The 23304-nt window shown below is 36.4% G+C and overlaps 3 protein-coding genes across 8 annotated transcripts; all 3 read right to left on the bottom strand.

Moving 5' to 3' along the window:
• Positions 1-2097: 2097 nt before the first annotated feature.
• On the bottom strand, positions 2098-4159 carry LOC121246480 (transcription initiation factor TFIID subunit 11-like; the record flags this gene model as incomplete). Its single annotated transcript, XM_041144660.1, has 4 exons — positions 2098-2475; positions 2903-3002; positions 3492-3579; positions 4005-4159. Coding segments are annotated over 4 exons (468 nt in total), but the record flags the coding sequence as incomplete, so codon positions are not given.
• A 1392-nt stretch (positions 4160-5551) lies between these two features.
• Positions 5552-8724, bottom strand: LOC121246417 (receptor-like cytoplasmic kinase 176). 4 transcript variants are annotated; one of them, XM_041144569.1, is made up of 6 exons: positions 8505-8724; positions 7630-7955; positions 7348-7483; positions 7078-7220; positions 6862-6985; positions 5552-6187 (listed from the first exon to the last, which is right to left on the bottom strand). In XM_041144569.1, exons 1-6 carry the CDS (start codon positions 8554-8556, stop codon positions 5775-5777), a joined length of 1194 nt encoding a protein of 397 aa, XP_041000503.1. In that variant the 5' UTR covers positions 8557-8724; the 3' UTR covers positions 5552-5774. The 4 variants fall into 4 exon arrangements, with proteins under 4 accessions (XP_041000503.1, XP_041000504.1, XP_041000505.1 ...); XM_041144570.1 differs by lacking the exon at positions 8505-8724 and adding an exon at positions 8148-8428; XM_041144571.1 differs by lacking the exon at positions 5552-6187 and adding an exon at positions 6531-6762.
• Positions 8725-9634: 910 nt separating this feature from the next.
• On the bottom strand, positions 9635-23007 carry LOC121246444 (triosephosphate isomerase, cytosolic-like). 3 transcript variants are annotated; one of them, XM_041144606.1, is made up of 9 exons: positions 22761-23007; positions 22290-22365; positions 21432-21555; positions 20949-21033; positions 20669-20801; positions 20284-20378; positions 19559-19637; positions 18398-18480; positions 9635-9742 (listed from the first exon to the last, which is right to left on the bottom strand). In XM_041144606.1, exons 1-9 carry the CDS (start codon positions 22797-22799, stop codon positions 9719-9721), a joined length of 738 nt encoding a protein of 245 aa, XP_041000540.1. In that variant the 5' UTR covers positions 22800-23007; the 3' UTR covers positions 9635-9718. The 3 variants fall into 3 exon arrangements, with proteins under 3 accessions (XP_041000540.1, XP_041000539.1, XP_041000538.1); XM_041144605.1 differs by lacking the exon at positions 9635-9742 and adding an exon at positions 17971-18309; XM_041144604.1 differs by lacking the exon at positions 9635-9742 and having other exon boundaries at positions 17971-18480.
• Positions 23008-23304: the final 297 nt, after the last annotated feature.

Genomic DNA, 23304 nt, shown 5'->3' with positions numbered 1-23304 from the left:
GATTTTGTAAAATAAACGAGATAAAAATTAAAAATTAAATAAAATATTATTAAAATATAATTTTGTAATATAATTTTTATTTAAAAATTTAAAAATTTTGAATTGTATATTATATTTTGTATAAGAATTTAAAAAAATTATAATAATTAAATTAGATAAGATCGTCCACGCCTAAAACTTTCGTTCCTCCCTCCTGACTCCTGAGACTTCGAGCCAACCAAACGGAGCCCGACTAAGGTTTCAAATAAAAAGCTTTTTGATCGGCTTTAGGGAAATCGCGGGAATAGAGGATCGAAGGGGAATCTCAAAGCACAGCTTCACCCGAATAGAAACTCTTTCAAGATTCCCACATTCTCGCTTATCAAGAAAAAATATTTCCAAATCATGTTTCTTCCAGCGGTTTGTCGGCAACCAAACTAAGCCTCCGGGTTTATCTTTATTTTTCTCGATCAATCAAAAGGGACAGGATAGATTTACCTCGATGAACAAGAGCTTCGAAGAACAGAAACAAGCCAACACCTTTTACTTGGATCTGAAGGCTGTGTCCAACGGCGTCCCCTTTCGTAAAGCCTAGCATCGAAATTCTCCTCGATATCCTGAGTTTAGACCCTGCGCATAGGAGAAATTTACATATTGGGCCGGCGGGTCAAATCGGTTCGAACATAATAAAACAAGGCCGATTGTGCCAGCCGACCCGGGCTTGATTGATTACAACCTAAAAACAGTTTTGACTTGAAGAAATGATATTAATAAATTTTAAATAGATAAATTTTTATAAAAAAGTAGATCTTATTTAAAAAAAAAAAGTGTAAAAAAATTATTTTTATATTAATAGGATCTAGGGGTGTAAGAAAAAACCATAAAATCGGTTGAATCGGAACAAATCGAATCCAACGATCCAGTTTTGTAACTGATATGATGTGGTACCGATTTTTAAAAATCGAAAACGGTCGAGTGCGGTACTAGTTTTGATATTTTGAAAATCAGTTTAAACTGAACCGGACCCATATATATATTTTTAGTTTTTTATATTATTGTATATATTATATGTTAAATTTTTAATTATATAACATGAAATTTTAATCTTATTATTCAAGTCTATTAATCTTGTAACATAAAATTAATATACTAGTATAATTAGACATTAATTATACTATTTTAATTTTATTATTCAAGTTTGTTAATCTCACTCATAAGTTAGCACTACTTATATTACTAATTTAATTGAACATTAATGAATTAGTAATTGTTGATAATAAATATTTAAATTAGTAATAAATACTAATTTAATTCTCACAATTAATTTTAGTATTAAAAAAATTATAATATTAAACTTACATAGTGTCATACATGTAAATGGTAAATCCAAAAACTAAACCAAACCAAATCGAAATTTCGGTGATAAATCGGTCTGTATCAGTTCTTAAATTTTTAAAATCAGTATATACCGGATCGATTTCAAAATATCTCCAAAGCCGCACCGAGCTAGACCAGTTACACTCATAAGATTTTTTTTTTTATAAAATATTTGTTTGAAACTTATCTATTTGAGGCTTATACTTAATATTACAGTATGTTACATTTTCTTTTCTTTCTTTATAAAGAGTTTCTTCTATAACTTTTTTTCGGACCAAGTAAAATAATTGAAAATCTTACCCGTGAACTGTATAATTAGTAACATTCTAAAAGTAATTATACTTTTTTATCTCTTTAAGAAGGACGTCAAGTTTTACAAATTTTGTCCAAATTCTAAATTTTTAAGAGTTACTCTACTCAGCAACGCTATACTACACATGTTGAGGGAAAAGAATATAAAAATATATAAAAAAAAAAGTAGATGTGTGATATAGAACTGCCAAGTAGAAATTTTCATTTTTAAAACATGAATGAAATTGAAATGCATCATTTATGTTTCTATCTTTCTCAAACTCTACACCACACACCTGCTTTTATATTTTATCTTTTTTTTTTTTTTTAGCAGGTGTATGATGTAGGAATGATAAATAGAAGAACCCAATTAAAAATAGATTGTTGGGGCATACTCATTCTAGACTATGGAGCCAGATTCGTACGTTGTGTATTTGGTGCAAGTTTGGCTTCACTTTACTCCAAATTTCATTCACAAAAGAACCAAGAAACTGCTGTATACAAGAAAAGGCCGAATCCTACAACTTTATGCAGATTAAGCTAATTTTTTAAATGTGATATGGTCCTGCCCTCCAGTTTGGCATAAAATGGATCGAGCATAAATGTGGTCTATGGATGCAATCTACACCTTGATCTACCAGCCTGATTGTCAAATACATGCTAGCAATTCTAGAAAGAAAGGATGCATGTCTGGCCCCATAACCTAGAAGAGCCTCGGCACCGATCTCCTTGGTACTTTGCCTTCAAGCTTCAGTCTTCTATATGCTTCTCTGATGTGGCAAGGCCGAATAGGACCGGATTCCTTCCTCTCGGTCATAACAGTTCTAGCTGCAAAGCTGAAATGCATCAATAGAAGATACACAGAATAACGAGCTAATTTCAAGAATCCGAAAATACAATTATCCAGGACTAAGATATGCACTAGGTTTAGATGCAATCCTGGGGATTGTGATAGAGAAAGCATCAAAATGCTACAATCACATCTATCTCTGGTAGTTCAGTCATTCTTTTTCCTATTCAGCTGGTCAAAAACATATCCTTTTTCTTTCCTTTCCATTTTTAACATTGCGTTAGTGGAAGATATCAAGACAGTGAGGCAAGATACTGAAAATAGCATCCTTGTAAAAAGAAATGAATAATTGAAAATCTCACAGGAAGCAATGGGGATCACCACTGCCAAAGGTGATCACGATCACCAGTTATTTTGGAAAATACATGTAAACATAAGTTTTGAAATTTCATAAAGTACGCATACCAGTCTCAACAATGTCACCAACAAACATTTTTGCAGTGGCTGAAACTGCAACTACCATTGGCTCAGAAACTGTCCGCATTCCAGTGATGGTCAGTAACATCTGCGCTCACCATATGAAAGAACAAACAAGAAATTAGGGCAAATTCCAATTTCATAAATTAATCGCCAACAGGTTTTGAGCTGTCCCTCAAGAAGGCCGCATGAAGATACGACTAATAAGAGGTCAACAAGTCTAAAAGGTCATTTTCCAACCTATTTTCTCTGGATTAACAGAGAAAACACCTCTACTTAATGTAAATGCAAGCCTAAAAGGTTATAGATTTTCTTTTTCTCCTTAAACAGGCATGAAATGTAGACATCGATAATGTTCAGTACTAAGGATCTGTTTCATTTTAGGTTGCTGGATCCTCAATATAAACACCACTCAGATCACAAAAGCGGGGTAAACAACTGAAGCAATTGAAAAAAAAAATAACTGGGGTGGTTGATAACATAAGTTATAACCTGACAAGGCCTTTAAAAAAAACCAAACTATACAAGGGAAAAAAGAGGAGAAAAGAAATGCATAAAAGATACAGAAAAGGCATACCTTTCTCATTTCAGATTTTTTGAAACGAGATCTCCGAAAGAACTCGAATCTTTCCATCTGTTCCCCTGTGAACTGTGACAGGATAGCCCTGAAAAGAAAACAGTTACAACATTGTAGAGCAACGTTGCAATTTTCCATATATATGCAAAACGAAGACGTGCATATCAGTTTTGTCATAAAAATAAACCATATATTGAATTTAATTTGCATTGAATTGGTTCTAGTTCTACATCTACGATCACAACATTTGAAAAATGACAAAGAAAAAGCTACAATTCAATAGAATGTTTAACTAGCAATTAATTAGTGACACGTTGCTTTTACCATTTCTTCAACCACGGTATATGATTCATTCCCACAAACATCTGCAGGGGATAAGAAATAGACTAGGGGAGCCATTCATTTAGGATTTGTTTAATTTGTTGGAAAAAAAAAAAAAATCATGACCCCACAAAGCTGGAAGTCCTAAATCCAACGCTGATTGAAAAACAAATCTAGCAATCTTATACTTACCGTGTCTTGGCTGTTTTATCAGGGTCATCTCGAAGTGCAATGTTTCTGATGTTAAGGTCCACATTATCCTCCTCTTCCTCCTCATCCTCATCTTCATTGTAGCCTGTGGATGCATTAGTCCCAATTGAAATTGTCGGGCTGGGGATGTTAATGGGTTACTAGGAGTCAGAAATTGGTTCTCGTTGTCAATATGACCAGGACCAGTAGTAGGGGAATCAGGCAGAAAATCTTCTACGTCCTCAAATGCCACTTCAAACGGGTCCATGGATTTTTTCAGTCCTCTCTGCGCTTCTGCACTGATAATAACTAAATCGATGAATGATGATAGCAAAGTCCAACTATCAAACAATTAACAAGGTTTTCTCTTTTCTCTAAATTCCATCAATAATTTCAACAAGCATGTCGTTGTCCCATACAAAAATCTAGCACCAACTACTTATCATAATCGAACTCTATGATACTTAAGTAAACTAAGAAGATAGACAAGTTAATAACTTATAGTTTTTTTTTTCCCCATTCTTTTCAAAGGAAGACCAATCTGAGAGTACAAAATCTCTAATACACATTTGAAAATACAGAGTATAAACAACCCAACAGGTTCCCTAGCCACAGAGTTACATGATGTTTGGCAAAAAAGGTGGAGATGGGAATTGGGTATGTATTGAAGGCTTCCTCTCATGCGGAATCGTGTATTATAATTCCATAGAGCCAAACAATTCCATGCTTCCAATTAAAGCCATATGATCAAACCTCCAGTCTGTTTGACGATATAGAGGTCTTAAATGCACAAACTAAACAAATTTAACAAGAACAGAGGATAGAAAACGCATGGTTTTTAAGAAAATAAAAGCATTACCGAGAGAGAGAGAGAGAGAGAGAGCGCGAGCTTGGATCTCGTACGTAACGCAGCTAAGGCGAACAACTGGTGCGGTGCGACGGTGTATCAGACTATATAGGGGGGCCGTTATGTGAAGCGCCTTGGAAGTTTGGAGCGGGATGGCCTTTTCAAGCGAAAATAGCTGGAACTGGTAGTTAGATGTGTATTGGGCCGAAGCTTTCTACATGGTTATTTTTTATGGTTCGTAAAAACAAGTTCGGCCCATGATAGTGTTTGATGATTTGTCAAACTCAAACCCAAACCACTATCGAATCAGAACAAAACCTGGGCTTTATAAAAGAAACTAGAAAGGAGTTATGCTGCTACTGTATACTACACACTTTCTGTCCATTGGTGCTCGAGTCGAGTCCGTTAGATGGGTATTCTTCTGGGAAAAAAAGAAAAAACCATTCAACTACGATAATCCAATTTATTTTGAATTGATTCCTTCCTTTTTATAGGTAATTGTTTGAATGATTGATTAAAGCGAATGAAGCAAAAGCCAAATCAACGTTCTAAGTATGTTCTTTCAACAAAAATAAATTAGTAAATAACATGTGAATAATCTCTACAGCCTCCCATTTGGTCCTAAAAGATCACACCACATCATTTGTTGTAGAAATACAGTAAATAAATAAAATGGGAAAAGTAGCACGTGATAAAGTTATCAAGATTCTCTATAATCATTCACAAAACATGCAAGAACTGTACAGTAATCAACGGTGGTAACACATACTCCATCACATAAAATGATGTTTATCCAATCAACATCCGTTTATTCTTGTTATCTTTGATTGAATAAAGAAAACAGTAAAGCATGTCTCCAATGCTTTTCCTTGTTTTATATACGAAAATGAGAAGCAAATGGCTAGGGATAGGAAGCCATTTTCTCATTAATGCAAGCTCCCATTGGCACTTATCCCGCTAGGTTTGGGACCGTTGCTTGCTGAATTTCGAGTAGAAATCTGGTGGTGTTCATTTTGTGAGCGCCCAATGTCCTCAGAGTCCTGAAGTTGCTCTAATATTCTTACCACCGCATTCATGTTTGGCCTGAACTTGGGATCTAACGATAAGCATTGATTTGCAAGGTTGGCTGCTTTCAGTGCTGCAGCCAATGGATACTGTCCTTCAATACGAGCATCCAGAACTTCAATAACTTTTCGTTTGCTGGAAAGGTAAGGCTTGGCCCAATTAACTAAATTGTGTTCTCTATTTGGCCTGTTCTTGTCAATTGCTCGTTTGCCGGATAACATTTCTAGGAGAACAACCCCATAACTGTATACGTCACTTTTGGCGGTTAAATGACCTATAAGAAGAGAATGAACGGAGTATCAGATTCCATCCCAATATAGAAGAAGTGTGAAGTAAACTGCAGCATTCATCAAGAGCTCTATAGCCCATGTTGCAGGTACCAGATAAACAGATAAGTTTGCAACCCCATGTAGAGATATTAATGGAGGAATTTGGTTGAAAAGCATTAAAAAATAGAGCTAGAATGAGAAACTTGGGATCTAATGGTACCCAAATTGGACTTGAGATTGCAAAACAGAATAACCTTTGGAGAATATATAGTTTTCAGTACAACTTCCTCTAATACCACAGCTACTACTCGATTAATATCGTCAAACTTCCTTGAAAAGACAGAAGCGTGATGAAAAAGTAACTTATTTTACTCTTATTCCAAGTTTTCGCATTAGAAGCATGTCTATAAAGAAACAAATTAATGCAGTTGCCGGTAAATGGCTAGTTACAAAAATTTGCAGATAGTTGGGTTGGGAGTCGGGACCTGTCTTTCCCTTTTAGTAAAGAGAGTCTTAGCCTATGTGAATTAATTGCCTGGCTCCGGTGAGGAAACAAGAAACAAACGAGAAGTAAGTATATCTGGCACAGATATTGGAGGACAACGTGTAAAACTTATGGCAATAGTTCAGGCTTTTAGACAATAGGTGAAGGTAAACAAAGTTGTAAACTTTAAGGTACCTGTGATCATATACTCGGGTGCTGCATACCCATAGGTCCCCATGACCCTTGTAGAGACATGGCTTCTGTCATTTTCAGGCCCATCCTTGGCCAACCCAAAATCTGATAGTTTGACATCATAGTTCTGCCATTTGCAATGAAAAGTGGGTGAGAGCATGTTCGACTGAACCCCTACAGAAGCCATAAAACTATAACAGTTGAAAATGCTGAACGTACACTATCTAGCAGGATGTTTGAAGTTTTAACATCTCGATATATCACTTTTACGCCGTCACTGTGAAGAAATGCTATACCCTTAGCAGCACCAAGTGCAATCTTCATACGGTGGTTCCAAGAAAGCGGTTGAACATAAGAAGCCCCTGTTCCAAGATGCTTAAGATTCTTGATCATAATGTTAACATAGATGTTTAAGGTTCTAAAAAATGAAGTGCATTAAAAGCTCGAAAAGTAAATAATGCAAAAAAAAAAAAAAAAAAAATTACTCACTCCTAAATAGATGATTCTCCAAGCTGCCCCTGGCCATAAATTCATACACTAGAAGCCGATGGTCATCTTCTAAGCAGTAACCTAGCAATTTCACCAGATTTGGATGATGCAGCTGACCCAGGTAGTTGATTTCTGCCTATAGTTCAAGAGGCTCCACAATATTAATCAATCGTAACTCCTGAAGATATAATGTGCAATGCCATCTATTTGCAAAAGCTACCTAAAGAAGTGTTTAATCATTGCATGCCAAAGAAGCCGAAGAAGCGTATAAATAAAACTCACCAGCCATTCCTTGTGGCCCTGAATTCCTTCTTGGTTAAGCCTCTTTACGGCAATAATCATGCCAGTCCCAGGCTTAGCAGCTGCAAATGAATGCTCATCGATCCATCCTTTAAAGACACAACCAAAACCACCTTCACCCAGCACACTATCAGGACGGAAATTCCTGGTGGCTGTTTTGAGTTCATTAAAGGAGAAGCTTTTCAAATTGGAGGACTGTATGATCTCACCATCTGTCCGAGGAGTTTGAGGCACCGAGACAGATGGGACCTTCCTGCTTGAACTGCTCAAATCATTCCCATCTTTATTACCACAAGTTGAGTTTACACCTGCATAGGTCAATGCCAAATAACTAGTAAATATAAACAATTCCAACACAGAAGTGAACGCTCTTCTCACAAACTGGCAACAAAAAAAAAAAAAAAAAAATGATCTCTTCAAATAGAAACGGTATAGAAAAGCTGCAGCCTCTGTCGGTTGCGGCTAAACATTTATTTGGTTTCCAAGAATTGTAAGCTCACCTGAATCAAGACAAATATACAGTTTGGACAGCTTGGACAGCAAGAGAATTACATAGAAATCTAGAACCAAGCCAAATATAGTTTGGACCACAAGCTGATGAAAATTATAATTTCCTTTATCAGCAAAATATCTTTGTTTCTAAAAACCCAGATGCAGGAGCCAACAGAGAATCAATCCAAAAAAACAGAGAGAAAACAGGCAAGTGGTGCTGAATTGCATATTTCAGCAACGAAAAGGTAGAATTATATCATTACAAAGTCCAAAGAAAATCCATAATTTCTTAGCAGCTCCAAGACCAAAAAAGAAAAGGTGAAAGAATTAGCTAGATAAGAGAAATACTGAAACTGCAATGATACCGTTGTGAAGAGGGCTCTCAGCTTTGATTCTAACGCTACAGCACGAACCCATGAATTCAGAAGCTTCACTCCTCTCTCACACTCTCTCTCTTCTCCTCTCCGCTAGACACACTGCAAGAGCTTCTGAGTTCAGAAATCGAAAACCAAGGGTGAACAGCTTGAAGCAGGGAAGGCGAGCCGACCGGGCTCCGCCAGATATTCAAGTGTGAAAAGAGAGAAAAAGAAACAATTATTTACGATAAACCGTCAAGATATTTTATTAGAGCACTGGCTTTTGCATTATGTAAAAAATATAAATTATTTAAAGAATTGTTAGTTCCATCCGATTATATAAAATGAATCGTAGAATACAATTAACTATGATAATCTGTTACATATAGTAGATACTATTTATCTTGTAAATTTTTTTTTATTATTGATATTTCATTTACTCCTTTATTTTTTTTTACTTTAATTTTTATCATATAAATAAATTCTTTTTATTGTTCATCGTTTAAAACACATATATTTTATTTTTTTCTAAAAAATATCTTAGAAATATTTTTAAACCAATTTTTTCATATTTTGATTTTCTTTTTAATTTTTATTTGACTTATATATTTTTGTTTTTCATGTATAGGATTGAATTACTTTACGTTGTATATAAAAACAAATTATAAATATAAAAAAATATATGAATATTATAAATTTATTGATAAAAATGAAATATTTAAAAAGAATAAAAAAATATTTAAATATATAAAAATAAATAAATAAATTGATAGATGTCATATTATAAAAATCAGTATGTAAAATAAAAAAAATAAATTTTAGTGATATATTTTAAAAGAAAGGATAAAAAAATCTATTAGAGAGCTCTAACTTTAACACAATCTGGTCATGTTATAAAATTCATTATAGTACGTATACCATATAAATCCAAGATATTATTATGTCTAATAGAAAATATACTATGATATTTATTAATAACAGTAAATAATATAGATAAGATAAATGATAGTGATAGTTGTAAATGTACCTATAATTATTTTAAATAAATATAAAATTTATATAAATAAAATTAATTTTTTTAATAATAAATTTTATTTTCTTTTAAATGCACGACGCTTGTTAGCCGAGTGTAATATGCAGGCCATAGCAGGAAAAGTCAAACCAAGCAAACCCGTGAGATAAATCGGCATACGAGTGTGAAAGCAAATGCTTTTGCGTGAGGTTTAGCTGTCGCTTGCATTTATGACCTGCCAATTCAACGGCTACCGCTTTAGAATATAAATAATATAATACATATGTATATTTATATGTACTTTAGATGCTTCGACAATGAATAATATGAGTGTTCAATTCTAAGAAGTCAAATGCTTGGGACAGGGTACGATTTAATATACGGAAAGTGAAATGCGTGATAATTGACCGATGCAAATTACATTTTATTTTTATAGAAAAAAAAGAAAAAAGAAAAAAGAAAAAAGGTGGTAAGTTTTGAAGATCCTGTACCACTTTGACGCGTATGCTCATGTTATTGGAAAGTTCTTTCTTTTAGACCTCCCAAGAAGGGATTGAGTTGGCCTAAGGTTTTGCTGCCCTTTAACCGTGGGGAGGGTGGTTTCACTTTTCTTTCAGAAAATGGTATTTGATTGTTTCGAGGTTTATTCATTTCCTTGTTGGCTCGCTGTCTTTTTATGCAAAACGCGATATGGAGGCTCATGACTATGACCGCACTTTACTTAGCATGGAAGGAAATTATATAAAAACATCAAAAAAAAAAAAAAAAGGAAGGAAATTATACGGCGATGGAAATTATAAAAGGAAAATGAAGAGCAAATCTCTCTTGAATTATGGTGTGAATGCTTTTATTATTTTCCCACCAATATTAGACGGCAACCTAGTCATAGTTAAGCAGTCAATATTATCATACGTGGCTGCTCTTTGATTCAATTAAGATGCTCTGAGTAGTCAATATTATCGTAAAAACTCTCATACACCACAGATAATACTTTTTTTTTAAAAAAAAAAATTAATTTTTTTAAATTTTTTTCTTCTTAAACTTATTGAATTATTCTATTCATTATCTATATACTACACATCTAGTAAGAAAAAAAAATAAAAAAAAAATATGTGGTGTGTAGAATAATGAAAAGAATTTTTCTTATCGTAAAGAGAATTTCTATGTATCAATCACTATTCACTCTCACATCTCATATCTATAGATTTTTCATAGGATATGAAGTATTTTTTATAAAATATAAGAGTGTTTTTCATAAGATGTAGAGTGATAAATAGTAACTGATGAGAATAATTTTTCTATCGTAAATGCAAACGGTCGATTTATATGTAAAATACATATATGAGTTTTTTTGAAATAAACCTCTGTATGTTTCCTTTTCATTATGTATTCAACTGATTACAAAGTTTATCATTTACAACTTTTTGAACTGTCTCAGGTGGGACACATTCCATCCACACCCTTTCCAATTCTATAGACAATCCTAACTTAGCAAGGCTATGTGCCACTTCATTACAATCTCTATGAGCAAAACTCAGTTTCCACCCTCTGCAACTTCTAAGTTCCTTCTGCAGATCCCCCACCACTTGACCCTCCCATGATTCATTCTCCTCTTCCTTATTCACCCCATCCACCACCCTCTTTGCATCCCCTTCAAACCATATATTGTAAAAACCCAACTCCTTGCACAGTTCTACAGCTCTTCCCAAAGCTTTACATTCTGCTATGAAAGGAGAAGTAACATACTTGAATTGAGCACATAAAGATACCAGCACATCCCCCCTACAGTCCCTTATTACCACCCCTGCTCCCATAATCTTTTTATTTTGATCCAGTGCCGCATCAAAGTTCACTTTGAAACTCGATTCCTCAGGTTTTTGCCATGGTCTTCTCTATTGAGTCTCTCCCATCTTCCTCACAATTGATTTGCTCTCTCTTTGTGCTTCTTGGAATTCATCTAAACATAATAGAGCCTTTCTCATGACACTATTGGGACTAGAGAAGCTACTGTCAAAAACTCATTTATTTCTTCTAGTCCAAATCGAATGCATTATAGCCATTCCTCTTTCTAAGTCTGATTGAGGCAGGCCTTCAACCATTATCAACCACAGCTCCTCGAAATCACCCCCCTATGAGTTCCATTTTTGCATTGAGCTACCCTTTTCTACCCACACATCTGAAGAGGCTGGACAGGTCTACAAAACATGAACTACTGATTCTTCTCCTTGCAAGCAGATTGGGCACCTTGGATCATCAATAACTCTTTTTCTATATAGGTTCAGTTTAGTGGGTAAAATGTTATGTAAAGCTTTCCAAATCATATGCTTCCATCCCCTGGCACTGTCAACTACCATACATTCCTCCATCTCTCCTTATCCCCTTGAATATTTGAAACTTGCCCTTTCATGTCTTTGCACTTTTGGTTCTCAGCATGGTAAGTACTCTTAACTGAGTACTTGCGATCCTTGGTTAGGCCCCAAATCTGTTTATCACCTCCTCCCCTTCGACTTAGTGGGATAACACTAATTATAGCTGCCTCTTCTACACTGAAAATGTCCCTAATCAACTTAGTTTTCCACTCCATCTTTTCCTCATCAATCAGTTCACAAACCTTAGCATTAGGGCTAAGCAAACTTACAGGAGATTGGATTGAAAAAGAAGTTTGCCTAGGCAATCATTTTTTACCCCAGATCTTTATATCCTTCACATCCCCTACCCTCCATCTCTCCCCATTCTTCTCTACCTCTTGCACTGACCACAAGCTTCTCCATATGTAGGAAGGCATCATACCCAATTTTGCATCAGTATACTTGGACTCCTTGAAATACTTCTTTTTAAAAATTATTGAAACAAGAGAGTTCTCCCTTTTCATGAGTCTTCACCCCTACTTTGCCAACATAGCTTTATTAAAGACATCCATATCCCTGAACCCAAGGCCTCCCACTATTTTTGATTCTCCCAATTTTTCCCAACTCTTCCAATGAATACCCGATTCTTTCTTCCCTTGTTTCCACCAGAATCTTGCCATAATAGCTTCAAGGTCATTACACAGCTTTTTTAGCAGTCTAAACACACTCATTGAGTATGTTGGGATAGCTTGAAGAACTGCTTTAATCATTATCTCTTTACCCGCTTTGGATAAGAAAATATTTTTCCAATTTTGGATCTTTTGTCAAACTCTTTCCTTAATACCTTCGAAGGTTTTATACTTGGCTCTCCCCACCATTGCTGGAAGTCCAATATATCTTTCATAATCATCACACCCCATTGCACCTATCTCCTTTACCACCTCATTCTTCACTGGTCTCTTAGTATTTGAACTGAACATGATGGTTGTTTTCTGTTTGTTAAGGGTCTGACCTGATGCCAATTCATATCTGCCCAGGATGCAACCAACTCTTTTCCATTCTTCTGTTAAAGCCCTACAAAAAATTACACAATCATCCGCAAACATGAGATGATTGACCTTCGTTCCCCCTCTAATTGCTAAAACTCCTTTTATATGCCCCTCTTAAGCTGCTCTATTCAACAAATGGCTTGAACCCTCGGCACAAATCAGAAACAGGTAAGGGGACAAAGGGTCCCCTTGCCTAAGACCCCGAGAAGGTTTTATCAACTGACCAGGTTTTCCATTAATGAGGACTTGATAGGTAACTGAGTTAACACAGTCCATAATCAACTTTGTCATCCTCTCTCCAGACCCCAGCTTCAAAAGCATTGCTTTTAGAAAATCCCACTCTACTCTGTCATAGGCCTTTGCCATATCTAATTTCATTGCCATGCACCTTACTCTCCCTTTTTTCCTTGTTTTCATAGAATGCAGCAGCTCATAAGCAATCATTATATTATCGAAAATTAATCTTCCAGGGATTAAGGCACTTTGATTTAGAGGAATACATCCTTGCAATACCTCTTTCATCCTATTTGCTATCACCTTGGAAATCAGCTTATAAGAGACATTGCAAAGGCTGATTGGTCTATATTCCCTTACTGAGCTTGGTGTTTTAACCTTAGGGACTAGAGCAATTAGTGTATGATTAATACCAGCACTCATTTCCCCTCCATTCAAAAACTCTAACACAGCTGCACAAGTCTCCTTCCCCACCACCTCCCAATAGTTATTATAGAATCCCACTCCAAACCCATCTGCACCTGGCGACTTTAAAGCTGACATATGTTTCAAAGCCCTCTCCACCTCTTTTGGAAAAAACTGTTTTTCCAACTTCCTCCTCTTTTCTTCATCAATTTTCTGCTCTAACCCCTGCACACAGTCTTCCACCTGCTCAATTGTAGGATTAGAGGAAGTATAAATCCCTCTGAAAAACCCATTAAGAACCCCCTCAATCTGCTCCTCACCTTGTACCTCTCTCCCTTCCTCATCTTTAATTTGCACAATAGCATTTTTTTCTCCTCATCTGAGAAGCACAAGTATGAAAATACCTAGTGTTCATGTCTCCCTGTTGCAGCCAATGTTTCTTTGCTCTTACCTTCCATTTCAGATTTTCTTGTTCCAACAATCCCTCCACTTCCTTACCCTTTGCTTTTATTAGAGACATCTGTAAAGAGCTTTCACCCTCCTGCAACCTTTTTAATTCTTCCATTTTTTCTTTCAGCTCTTGAGTTCTCCCCTTAAAAATCCTTTTACTCCACTGACTCAGAGCCCCCTACACATTGACAGTTTGTTGAGTAATAACTCTTGTGATCTCATCTATCTTCTTTCCCTCTCCCATACTTCTTTTATAACCTCTATGCAACCCTCCACCAAATCCCAACTTAATTCATACTTGAAACAATGACCCCTTCGATAACCTGCTTTATTAACATTGCTGTTGAAAGACAACAATATAGGGCAATGATCTTAGCACACAGCTGCCAAAATGTCTACCCTGGCTTGAACATTTTTAATTATCCAACAGTGGTTTACTACAGCCCGATCTAGCCTTTCTCTAATGAGGGACTCCCTTTCATGCCCATTGCACCATGTAAATTTACTACCCCTCCAACCCAAGTCAGTCAAACAGCTGTCCTCAAGAACCCTTCTGAACCCATCCATTTGATCCTCCCTTCTATCCTCCCCCCTTCTTTCTCATTATTACTCACTATTTCATTAAAGTCCCCTATCACCAACCACCCCTTATGCCTTCCAGGATTAAAAGATGAAAATAAATCCCCTGAGCCTTGTCTTTTGTTTGAATCCGGATGGCCATAAAATGCCGTGAGTAACCATTTATTTTCCCCCTCCCCATCATCAATCCAGCTGTTAATATGCCTGCGAGAGAAATTAATCAAACTTACCATCTCCTCTGACCTCCACAATAGAAGAAGACCTCCACTTTGACCCCTCGAGTCCACCCCCACACATCCTTCAAATCCCAACTTTCTAAGTGCCAATGCACCTTTATTCACTATCATTCTAGTTTCCATTAAAAAAATAATGCCTGGCCGCATGTCCCTTACTGTTACATAAAGGGATTGAACTGTTCGAGAGTTGCCAAGCCCCCGACAGTTCCAGCTTAAGATTTTCGTGGCAGCTGGCAGGGCTGCTTCACAGCCTCCGCCAATACATAGGTTGCTTCCTCATGACTCCCCCCTTTCTCTACTCTTATTTTTTTCACATCCTCTTTCAAACCCTCACCTTGCAGTTTTCTCTTCGTCATCTTTTGTATTCCAGCCATAACATTCACACTTTTCATCCACTTTTACCAGCTCATTAGTTTGATGGTAAAACCCCTCCTCGTCTTCCACCCCCACCTTATCACCCTTCCCCTCATTACCTTCATTTTGCTGCTCCAGTAACTCCCTTGATAGTATAGGACTCATCACATCCCTCTCCCCCTCTTCTTTTCTAGTTTTTACTAAAGAGTTCTCTTCATTTACCGTCGCCCCACTCTCCAACCCTCCCCTCTCTTTCGATAGTTGTATTTCCCCTTCCCTCTCCATTACTACTCCCTCCCCCTTCCCCTTTCTATTACTCTCACCATCACTTTCTCTATTATTTTGTTTTTCCCCGTGTCTATTCCCTCGAGAGGGATCATTCCTCCATAAACCTCCCTTAGAACTTTTTTCAACATGCAACCATACCCCATATTGAGGCCCCTTCTCCATTCCCACCCCATTCTTACCACAACCAAAATCACCGTGAACCATACATCCACAATCGGGGTAACTTTTCATATTTAAAATTAACCCAAACTTTCTTACCTTCCACAACAACCATTCGACCTCTAGTAATAGCTTGCTTGATTGGGATCTCGATCCTCACCATCAACGAGCTGCCCCAGCCAATGCCATCTTCCGAGACATCGACCTCCAGTACCCTTCCCACCGAACTCCCAATCTTTTTTCCACATTCTTTACTCATACTTCCCAATGGTAAGTTCAACATTTGTACCCAAAACACCTCAGTCTCAAACATAAGAGATTGTGCTTGCACCAAACCATCAAACAGTTTGAGTGTAAAGAGATGGTTATCAAATAACCATGGACGCCCCTCTAACACTCTGACCTTATCTGCATGATTTGAGAAAGAAATGATAAATGTATTGACCCCGATCTCCTGGAACTTTGCCGGTTTGCTCACCCTCCAAACTTTTGCCATCGTAGTCTCCACAAACTCTTTCTCAATCCGCCTATCCAACCAGATTTTCCCAACAAGACTCTTTTCCCCTTTTTCACTCATCATTTTCTCCATTCCTCCAAGCTCTATTAGAGAGCTCTGCTCCTCCGTCAGACAGAGATTCTCATACATTTCCTCCAGTCCCTTCATGCCTCCCCTCAGCGTAGCTGTCATGCACCAGCAAGATTCCCTTACAGACAGTCGTAACTGCCTCAAAACAAACTTTCCCTCCCAAAACTCCACCTCTGCTCGAGAGTCAGAGAGGATACTTGCAGTTACTCTTGACTTTTATATATAAGTTGACTAGCAGAGAGATTCCTCTAATTTGTATGCCCGTAATTATAATATTCATTGGCGGGCAGGTATATATAAGATACAGAACAACACCATCCCCTCTTCTCCCCCCCCCCCCCCAGAAAAAAAAAGAAGAAAAAAAACCACCATCCCCTATAATAAATTAATAATCAGAGAGAAACAACCAGCACATGTTTATCAATCTTCCACGTTGGCGTGTTGACAAATATACCTTCGTAGAAGCTCGCACAAGAAAATGTTCAGACTTATTATAAATAATCTAACCGAGAACATAGATTTCAAGCAAACCTCCAATTTGGCATTTTTATTTATTCAACTAGTAGGATATCGACTATATTGCATGGAAAGCCCGGTAAAAGCATACGGACAGCTATCAGGAAACATTATCCTCTTCTCCATCCTCATTCGCCTTTCAAATTAATGATATCACTCTCAACATTATGGACCAAGGCCGTCACTCAGGCAAAGCCGAAGGCCTTAACGGAAGTATTAAATAATTCCCCATTTCCACCTTGTATTTTTCAAAATAGCTCGAGGGTGAGGGGCAATGGATCACTAACACCCCAAAAAAACAAACAAACAAGCAAAAAAGAATAATTGCGCAAGGCATCGCCCAAGCTAATTCCAAAATTCTTTACCACGTTTAGATGTTAAAATGAATTGAATTAAATTGTGAATAGTAACATTTTATGGATCCCATTAAAATAAATTTAACTTTTTTAGATTTAAATGGTTGATCTTTTTAAATTGAAATATATAAAGTAAGTCAAAATGATTTAAGTTTAGTTCAACAATTAAACACAACCTAAGTTGCTAATGGTCGAACCTTGGTTAGGATTAAGAGGATTAACAGAGATGGCAGAGAGGCCCAATATTGAGAGCACGGTCGTGTTTATATAAGAAGAAAAAAAAGAGTTTTAATACTCATCATCCCAATACAACACACACTATACTTATTTTTATTTATTTTTATTCTTCTTAAAGTCATTAAATTATTCTACTCATAATTCATACGCTACATATTTGGTAAGAGAAAAAAGAAAAATTAAAAAATGATGTATAGTATATTGTGTGAAATAATGAGTAGAATTTTTTGAAAAAAATACTGACCGTACAATCAACAAACAGAGAGGCCCGACTGTAATGAGTTAAGATCATCCGAGCACATATACTCGAACTACAACACATTGATCTCTTAACCACACTGAACGCAGCTTTTATTCTACAATTCAAAGCTGTTCACAATCAACGACGCATCGTATCATAATCTGGTTATTCAAAGTACGGGCCAGTTCTTCAAGTCCATATCGATGGCGTCGCAATTTGCGACCAATATTTTTTATTTTTTATTTTTATAAAAACTGAAAAATACTTCAAACTGATAACGACTCTACTCTATCCACAACATCAGAGGAAATTGCTTAAACTGACCAACCCTTTTTTTTTTTTTTTTTTTTTTTTAACAAAGGAAGACGTTCATTATCTCCGGGGCCATTTCTGGAAGAAAGAAAATTTTGATCTTCACCTTATTATATATCTATCTATATGATGGTTCTAATGAAAGCCAATTCTCCTGCCCTGGCTTACTTCAGCGAGAAGGGAGGACAAAATGCAAGTTTAATTTCAATATCAACCAGGCAAAAATTCAAACACATGCATACAACCAAAACACGTACAGTCTGCAATGCTGACTTGGATATAAAACAGAACTCTCTCTCTCAAATTCATCAAGAAAAAAAAGGGTAATTTCATATTTTATTGCATGGGTATATAGCACGAAACCGTAAGGGGGTCTCGCCTACTCACACATGGTTCCAAGCTTAGGAACTTTTCTTAACCTCAGCAGACTTGATAATGTCAATGAACTCCCGCTGATGAGTGCAAAGAGGGGAATAAAAAATAAGGGCGTGAAAAGGGAAGATTGTAAAAGAACAAATATAAAAGCAACAATATCGTTACCTTTAGAGAAGCTCCCCCAACCAAGAAGCCATCAACATCAGGCTGAGCTGCCAATTCCTTGCAGTTTGCCCCATTAACAGAACCTTCAACAGGTATGCAATAACGGTTATGAAACGGATGAAAACAGGGAAGAACAAATGTTAGACATCTCTAAGATTATTCCATTTATACTTGTTGATGTATAAGATACTACTTTGATCAGAATACTATTTTGATGAGCAGATCTTCTATTTATTTATTTCCTTATTTCACTTGGCCTAATCTTTTCCTATAGATAGACCATCTTCCTGTACATAACAGATGATTATTCAGAAACAGAAGTCTAATTCAAATTCTATTTTACTTATTTTCTACATGGTATCAGCGACTTATTTTCTACAATACTGTGCAATCACCACCCTCTGAGGAAACAGGAAGCCAACCAAGTCAAAACACACATCATATTCCAGATGACAATAAGCAGAACAGTGGCAATAACGGGAAAAAAAATCCAAACTTTATGGTCCACAAAGATGCAAAAAGTCACACTGCCATTTCCTTCTGGGCCTCAGTTGAGTTTAATGGCACCAGAATTTGCTAGGAGACATCCGTGTAATTTACTACTCATTGCCACTCCATAATCCAAAAATGACCTTGTGCTGAAGATACTGATATACTAAATTGTTGGCAGCAATTGTTCTATAAGGAGATCTGACTATTGAGAGCATCTATGGCTTCTAAGAAAGCATAACAACGGATTGATATGGTCAAACGGAAACCAAAAAGATTATTACATCGATGAAAAAACATATCAAGGGAAGTTTTAAGGAAGCTAAATGTCAACTGAAAATATCTATTTTTCACTTTATAAAGGGGAAAGTAAAAAAAGAAACGGAGTGTGCTCATTCAGGTTTTAATCAAGTTAACAGGTAGGCAAATCCAGTAATATCGTAGCCCAAAATTCAAACAAGCTGAGAATTTCCCTTTTGTAATCAAGTTGATAAACAGGCAAATGAAGCAAAATCCAGTAATATCATAAGCCCAAAATCAGAACAAACTGAGCATGTCCTATTGGAGAAAAAGCTAAATTCAGTAAACTTGACTTATCTTCCAAATTGAGATAATAACAGGATCGCACAAATACAATATCAAGTACAATGAGGGATAGAATAATGAAAAGACCTCCGTAAATAATCTGGGTTGACACAGCAACTTCAGGACTGGTGTTTGCATGAAGCCATTTCCTCAATTCAAAATGTACCTGCCATAGAGTTAAAAATCCTTGTTTTCACTTAAATAAATGGTTAAGACCTGCCCTACTCTATAATCAAAAAATTACTTACTAATATGACCAAGAATTTTAATATATAGATGGGATACATAGAGTTGTCATCTTTTGACGGTTAGAACATCTAAACATTTGAGGGCATCATACTACTAAATAAATGAATAACAATTACAGGATTCTAGATCCTCATTCTATGTATTACAAAAATTATGAAAGCAATCTCCATATGCATATCTCTGAAGCAAACTCCCTCATCTGGCTCTCTCTCTCTCCCCGTTAAAACAATATTATTACATATAATTTATGCATATCCTGAATCGATGATATTCTTCCAAACAAAACATTATCTTGTTGGCATTTTGCAGTATGGTCTTCTTTATTTTATACTATTATTTTTGGGGATAATTCTGTACAGTCTACATTTAAAAATGGAAAAATAAGTTACATCTATAATGTACAGAACACAAGCAAATGTAGAAAACAAGGAGCACCTTTTTCTATATGGTCTCCAATCAAAAGCTTCAACTTCACTACAAGTATGCTATAGAAACACCTCTTAGTTAAACGTGGGGCTAAGTCCAACAAATGAGATTAATGAAAACAAAAGACAATGCCTTGCTTCCTGAGCCTGAGCTGGAGTTGCAACCTTCCCAGTACCAATAGCCCACACAGGCTCGTAGGCCAAAACAACATTTGCCCAGTTCGAACCACAGTCTACAAGAGAAATCACACCAGACACGATCATCGCAAAAGAATTGATGCAATCCTTTGAGCATGACTGACATGGATAGCATCGAAAGTGTGTGTTGACAGCCATGAACTAGCGGTGTTACGAGGTTGAAGTGATACGCTACTTGAATAACATGGAACCAGGCAAAACAAAAATCATTGGTTGATAGATTTGGAACTCCCACTTTTTTTATTCCTCTTATATTCTCCCCTGAAACAGCACGCTCCCTTATCTTTCCCAAAAGAGAAACATTAAGGAATAGCAAACTATTTACCTGCAATTGCTTTAGTTTGTGCAGCAACAACGTCCATAGTAGATCCAGATTCCCGCTGCTCGAGAGTCTCTCCAACACAGGCAGTCACCTTCAAACCTTGTGCAAGTGCATATGCAACCTTATCTCCAACAAACTGAAATAAAATAATGGAGATGGGTATTATTACTTTAAAGGTGCCTTAATTAATATAAAAATTATGAGAACTCATTAATTGTAGCCAATGATAAACAAATGCCATAACCAAAACTTCAGAAGTAAGTGTCTTTAAAAACCAACTTACCTCATTTGACTCATTCAAGAGGAGTCTTCTCTCAGAATGACCAAGAATTACCCAAGGAATTCCCAAATTGACAAGCATTTCTGCACTGCACATAGATATAAATAAACTTTCAAATATTTTCCAACAAAGAAATGCACTAGATATATTCAGTGATGAAAAACCTGAATCAAAGATGGACCATGAAAGATATTATGCAAACACAAGAACCAACATATGGTCGACATGGCTAAGTTGGAGATGATAATGATAATAACCATTCCTTTGCTAAGATTACACAAAACTGTTCACGTCAATTTAAGTAAATACCTAAGGCAAAAATCTAGATTCCTTTAAGAAACATACTTCATTAAATATTTTCCTGAAAAAAAAAGAATTTATTTGATTAAATATACAACCTCAATAATGCAGAATAAAGTCCAGATGCTTCAAAAATAAAATTCATTGACAAAAAATGAAAAAAAGAATTACTAGGTCACTACATACCTAACCTCCCCAGTATATGCACCTCCATTTTTGACCCAACAATTTTGTGCCGCAACTTGAAAATCAGGCCTCAACAAACTTTTTACCAATGGAAGAAAAACAAATGGAGGACTTACCACGACCTCTGCAAGAAGAACATGTTTTCAATGGACCAAAAGAAATGCGGTTACTTCACATAGTAAAGTGAGGATAGGAATGGGGAAATTATTTGTGGCCGTGTGCCAAGCAAATAACAATAACAAATAAGAACTACAACAATAGGATATAAAACAAAAATAATAGTACAAATAACAACAGTGATCAGAGACAATATTTGAAATTTTGAAATAAAACTTTTTGATGACAAGGATTCCCCAAAGACCGTGCAGGGCTGCAAGCACAACAACTTCGTTACTCTGTTAAATTATGGACTCGTGTAACGCACCCACAACACACAGATTTGAATTAAAATAACCAATCAATTTCTTAAATAAGAAAGGTTCACTATATTTTGGATTAAAACTAACATGCTGGTGTGAGCTTCTGAAATCTTACGAGATTAGCTGTCCCATGGAGCAAGAAAAAGTCTCACCCGCATATAGATGAGATCATAATAGGCCAAAGTGTGCAAAAAGTACTTTACATAGCCTCTAAAACAATGAAACCTATACAGATACTACAAAAACAAGTTTCTCTCGATACTGAAATTTTTATTACAGCCTATCAATATTGAAATCTTCATTTCAGATAATGTTCTCGCACATCCAACAAATTCTAAACGTTAATCGCAAATTATGTGGCATGCAACGTCTCACAGTGTGTTACCGAAAAAAGAACCAAAACAGCAACACAATACATCAAATCCAATCGTTCACATACCCACGACATCTGGTGGGGGCACTTGGGCTTCGTTAAGTGTGGCCACGATCTTCTTCACCTCCTGAGTGGTTCCATTCTGCATCCACATTCGCGTTCAGCTCAAACCAAAAAATCCAAAATTTTTAGTGTATGTGTGAGTATGTGCGTCCGTATTTTCTTCTAAAGAACAGATAGTATACAAAATAAAACCAAGATTTGTGCGACGGATAAAGAAATATAATAATAAAGATCTTAAGCAACGAAATTATTCACTATTGGCAAAGAAAAAAAACAAGAGATCGATACAGCCGATACAAAATATCGCCTGCTGGATGCCTGGAAAGTGGTTAACCGCAACTTGTTTTTGGGTGAACCATACGATGAAGTGAGCGTTCAACATTCACTCGCACTCTATTTTTATGGCATACTCAGTTTTCTCGAAAATACAAACAGAGAAGACGATCGAACAGAATAAATAGGGAGCAGACTCACGCATTTCCAGTTTCCGCCGACGAAGAATTTCCTTGCCATCTTTCCCGATAATATCAATTCGCAGAGGGTGGGCTTCCAGTCTGGTGAGTGACGATATTAGGAATAAGATATATGCAGACGTTGATCGCGGTGGGTGTGCGATTACAGTTAAAACCTCGGAGGTGGAGTAGATTTGCTCGTGGTATCGGACAGGCATCCATCGGCCACGGCAAAGGAGAAGATGGGTAGTTTTGTCAATCAAAGGTAAAATGAGCTCACGGTGTCCGTGTGGCTCTAGCCTCTGGCCACGACTCACGGGCTCGTTGGCAGTCGTTGCACTTCTCTGTCTCAAAAGTGGGCAGTGGTTAGAGAGAGAGGCTAGGGGCGGATGAGTGTCAAAAATAATCGTGGAAGACTTGTTTTCTACGCACGTGTGATTTTTTTTTTTAAATAAAAATAGACTTTATTTCATTTTATTTTATAAAAAAAATTACATCTGTGACTTAAATTATAAGTTAAACTAACATCAATTATAAATAACTCCATACATAAAATCATTGGGACG

The sequence above is a fragment of the Juglans microcarpa x Juglans regia genome, chromosome 1S (assembly GCF_004785595.1).
Source record: "Juglans microcarpa x Juglans regia isolate MS1-56 chromosome 1S, Jm3101_v1.0, whole genome shotgun sequence".
NCBI lineage: Eukaryota > Viridiplantae > Streptophyta > Magnoliopsida > Fagales > Juglandaceae > Juglans > Juglans microcarpa x Juglans regia.
The sequence above is the reverse complement of the archived record's forward strand: the minus strand, read 5'-3'. Positions and strand labels throughout refer to the sequence as shown.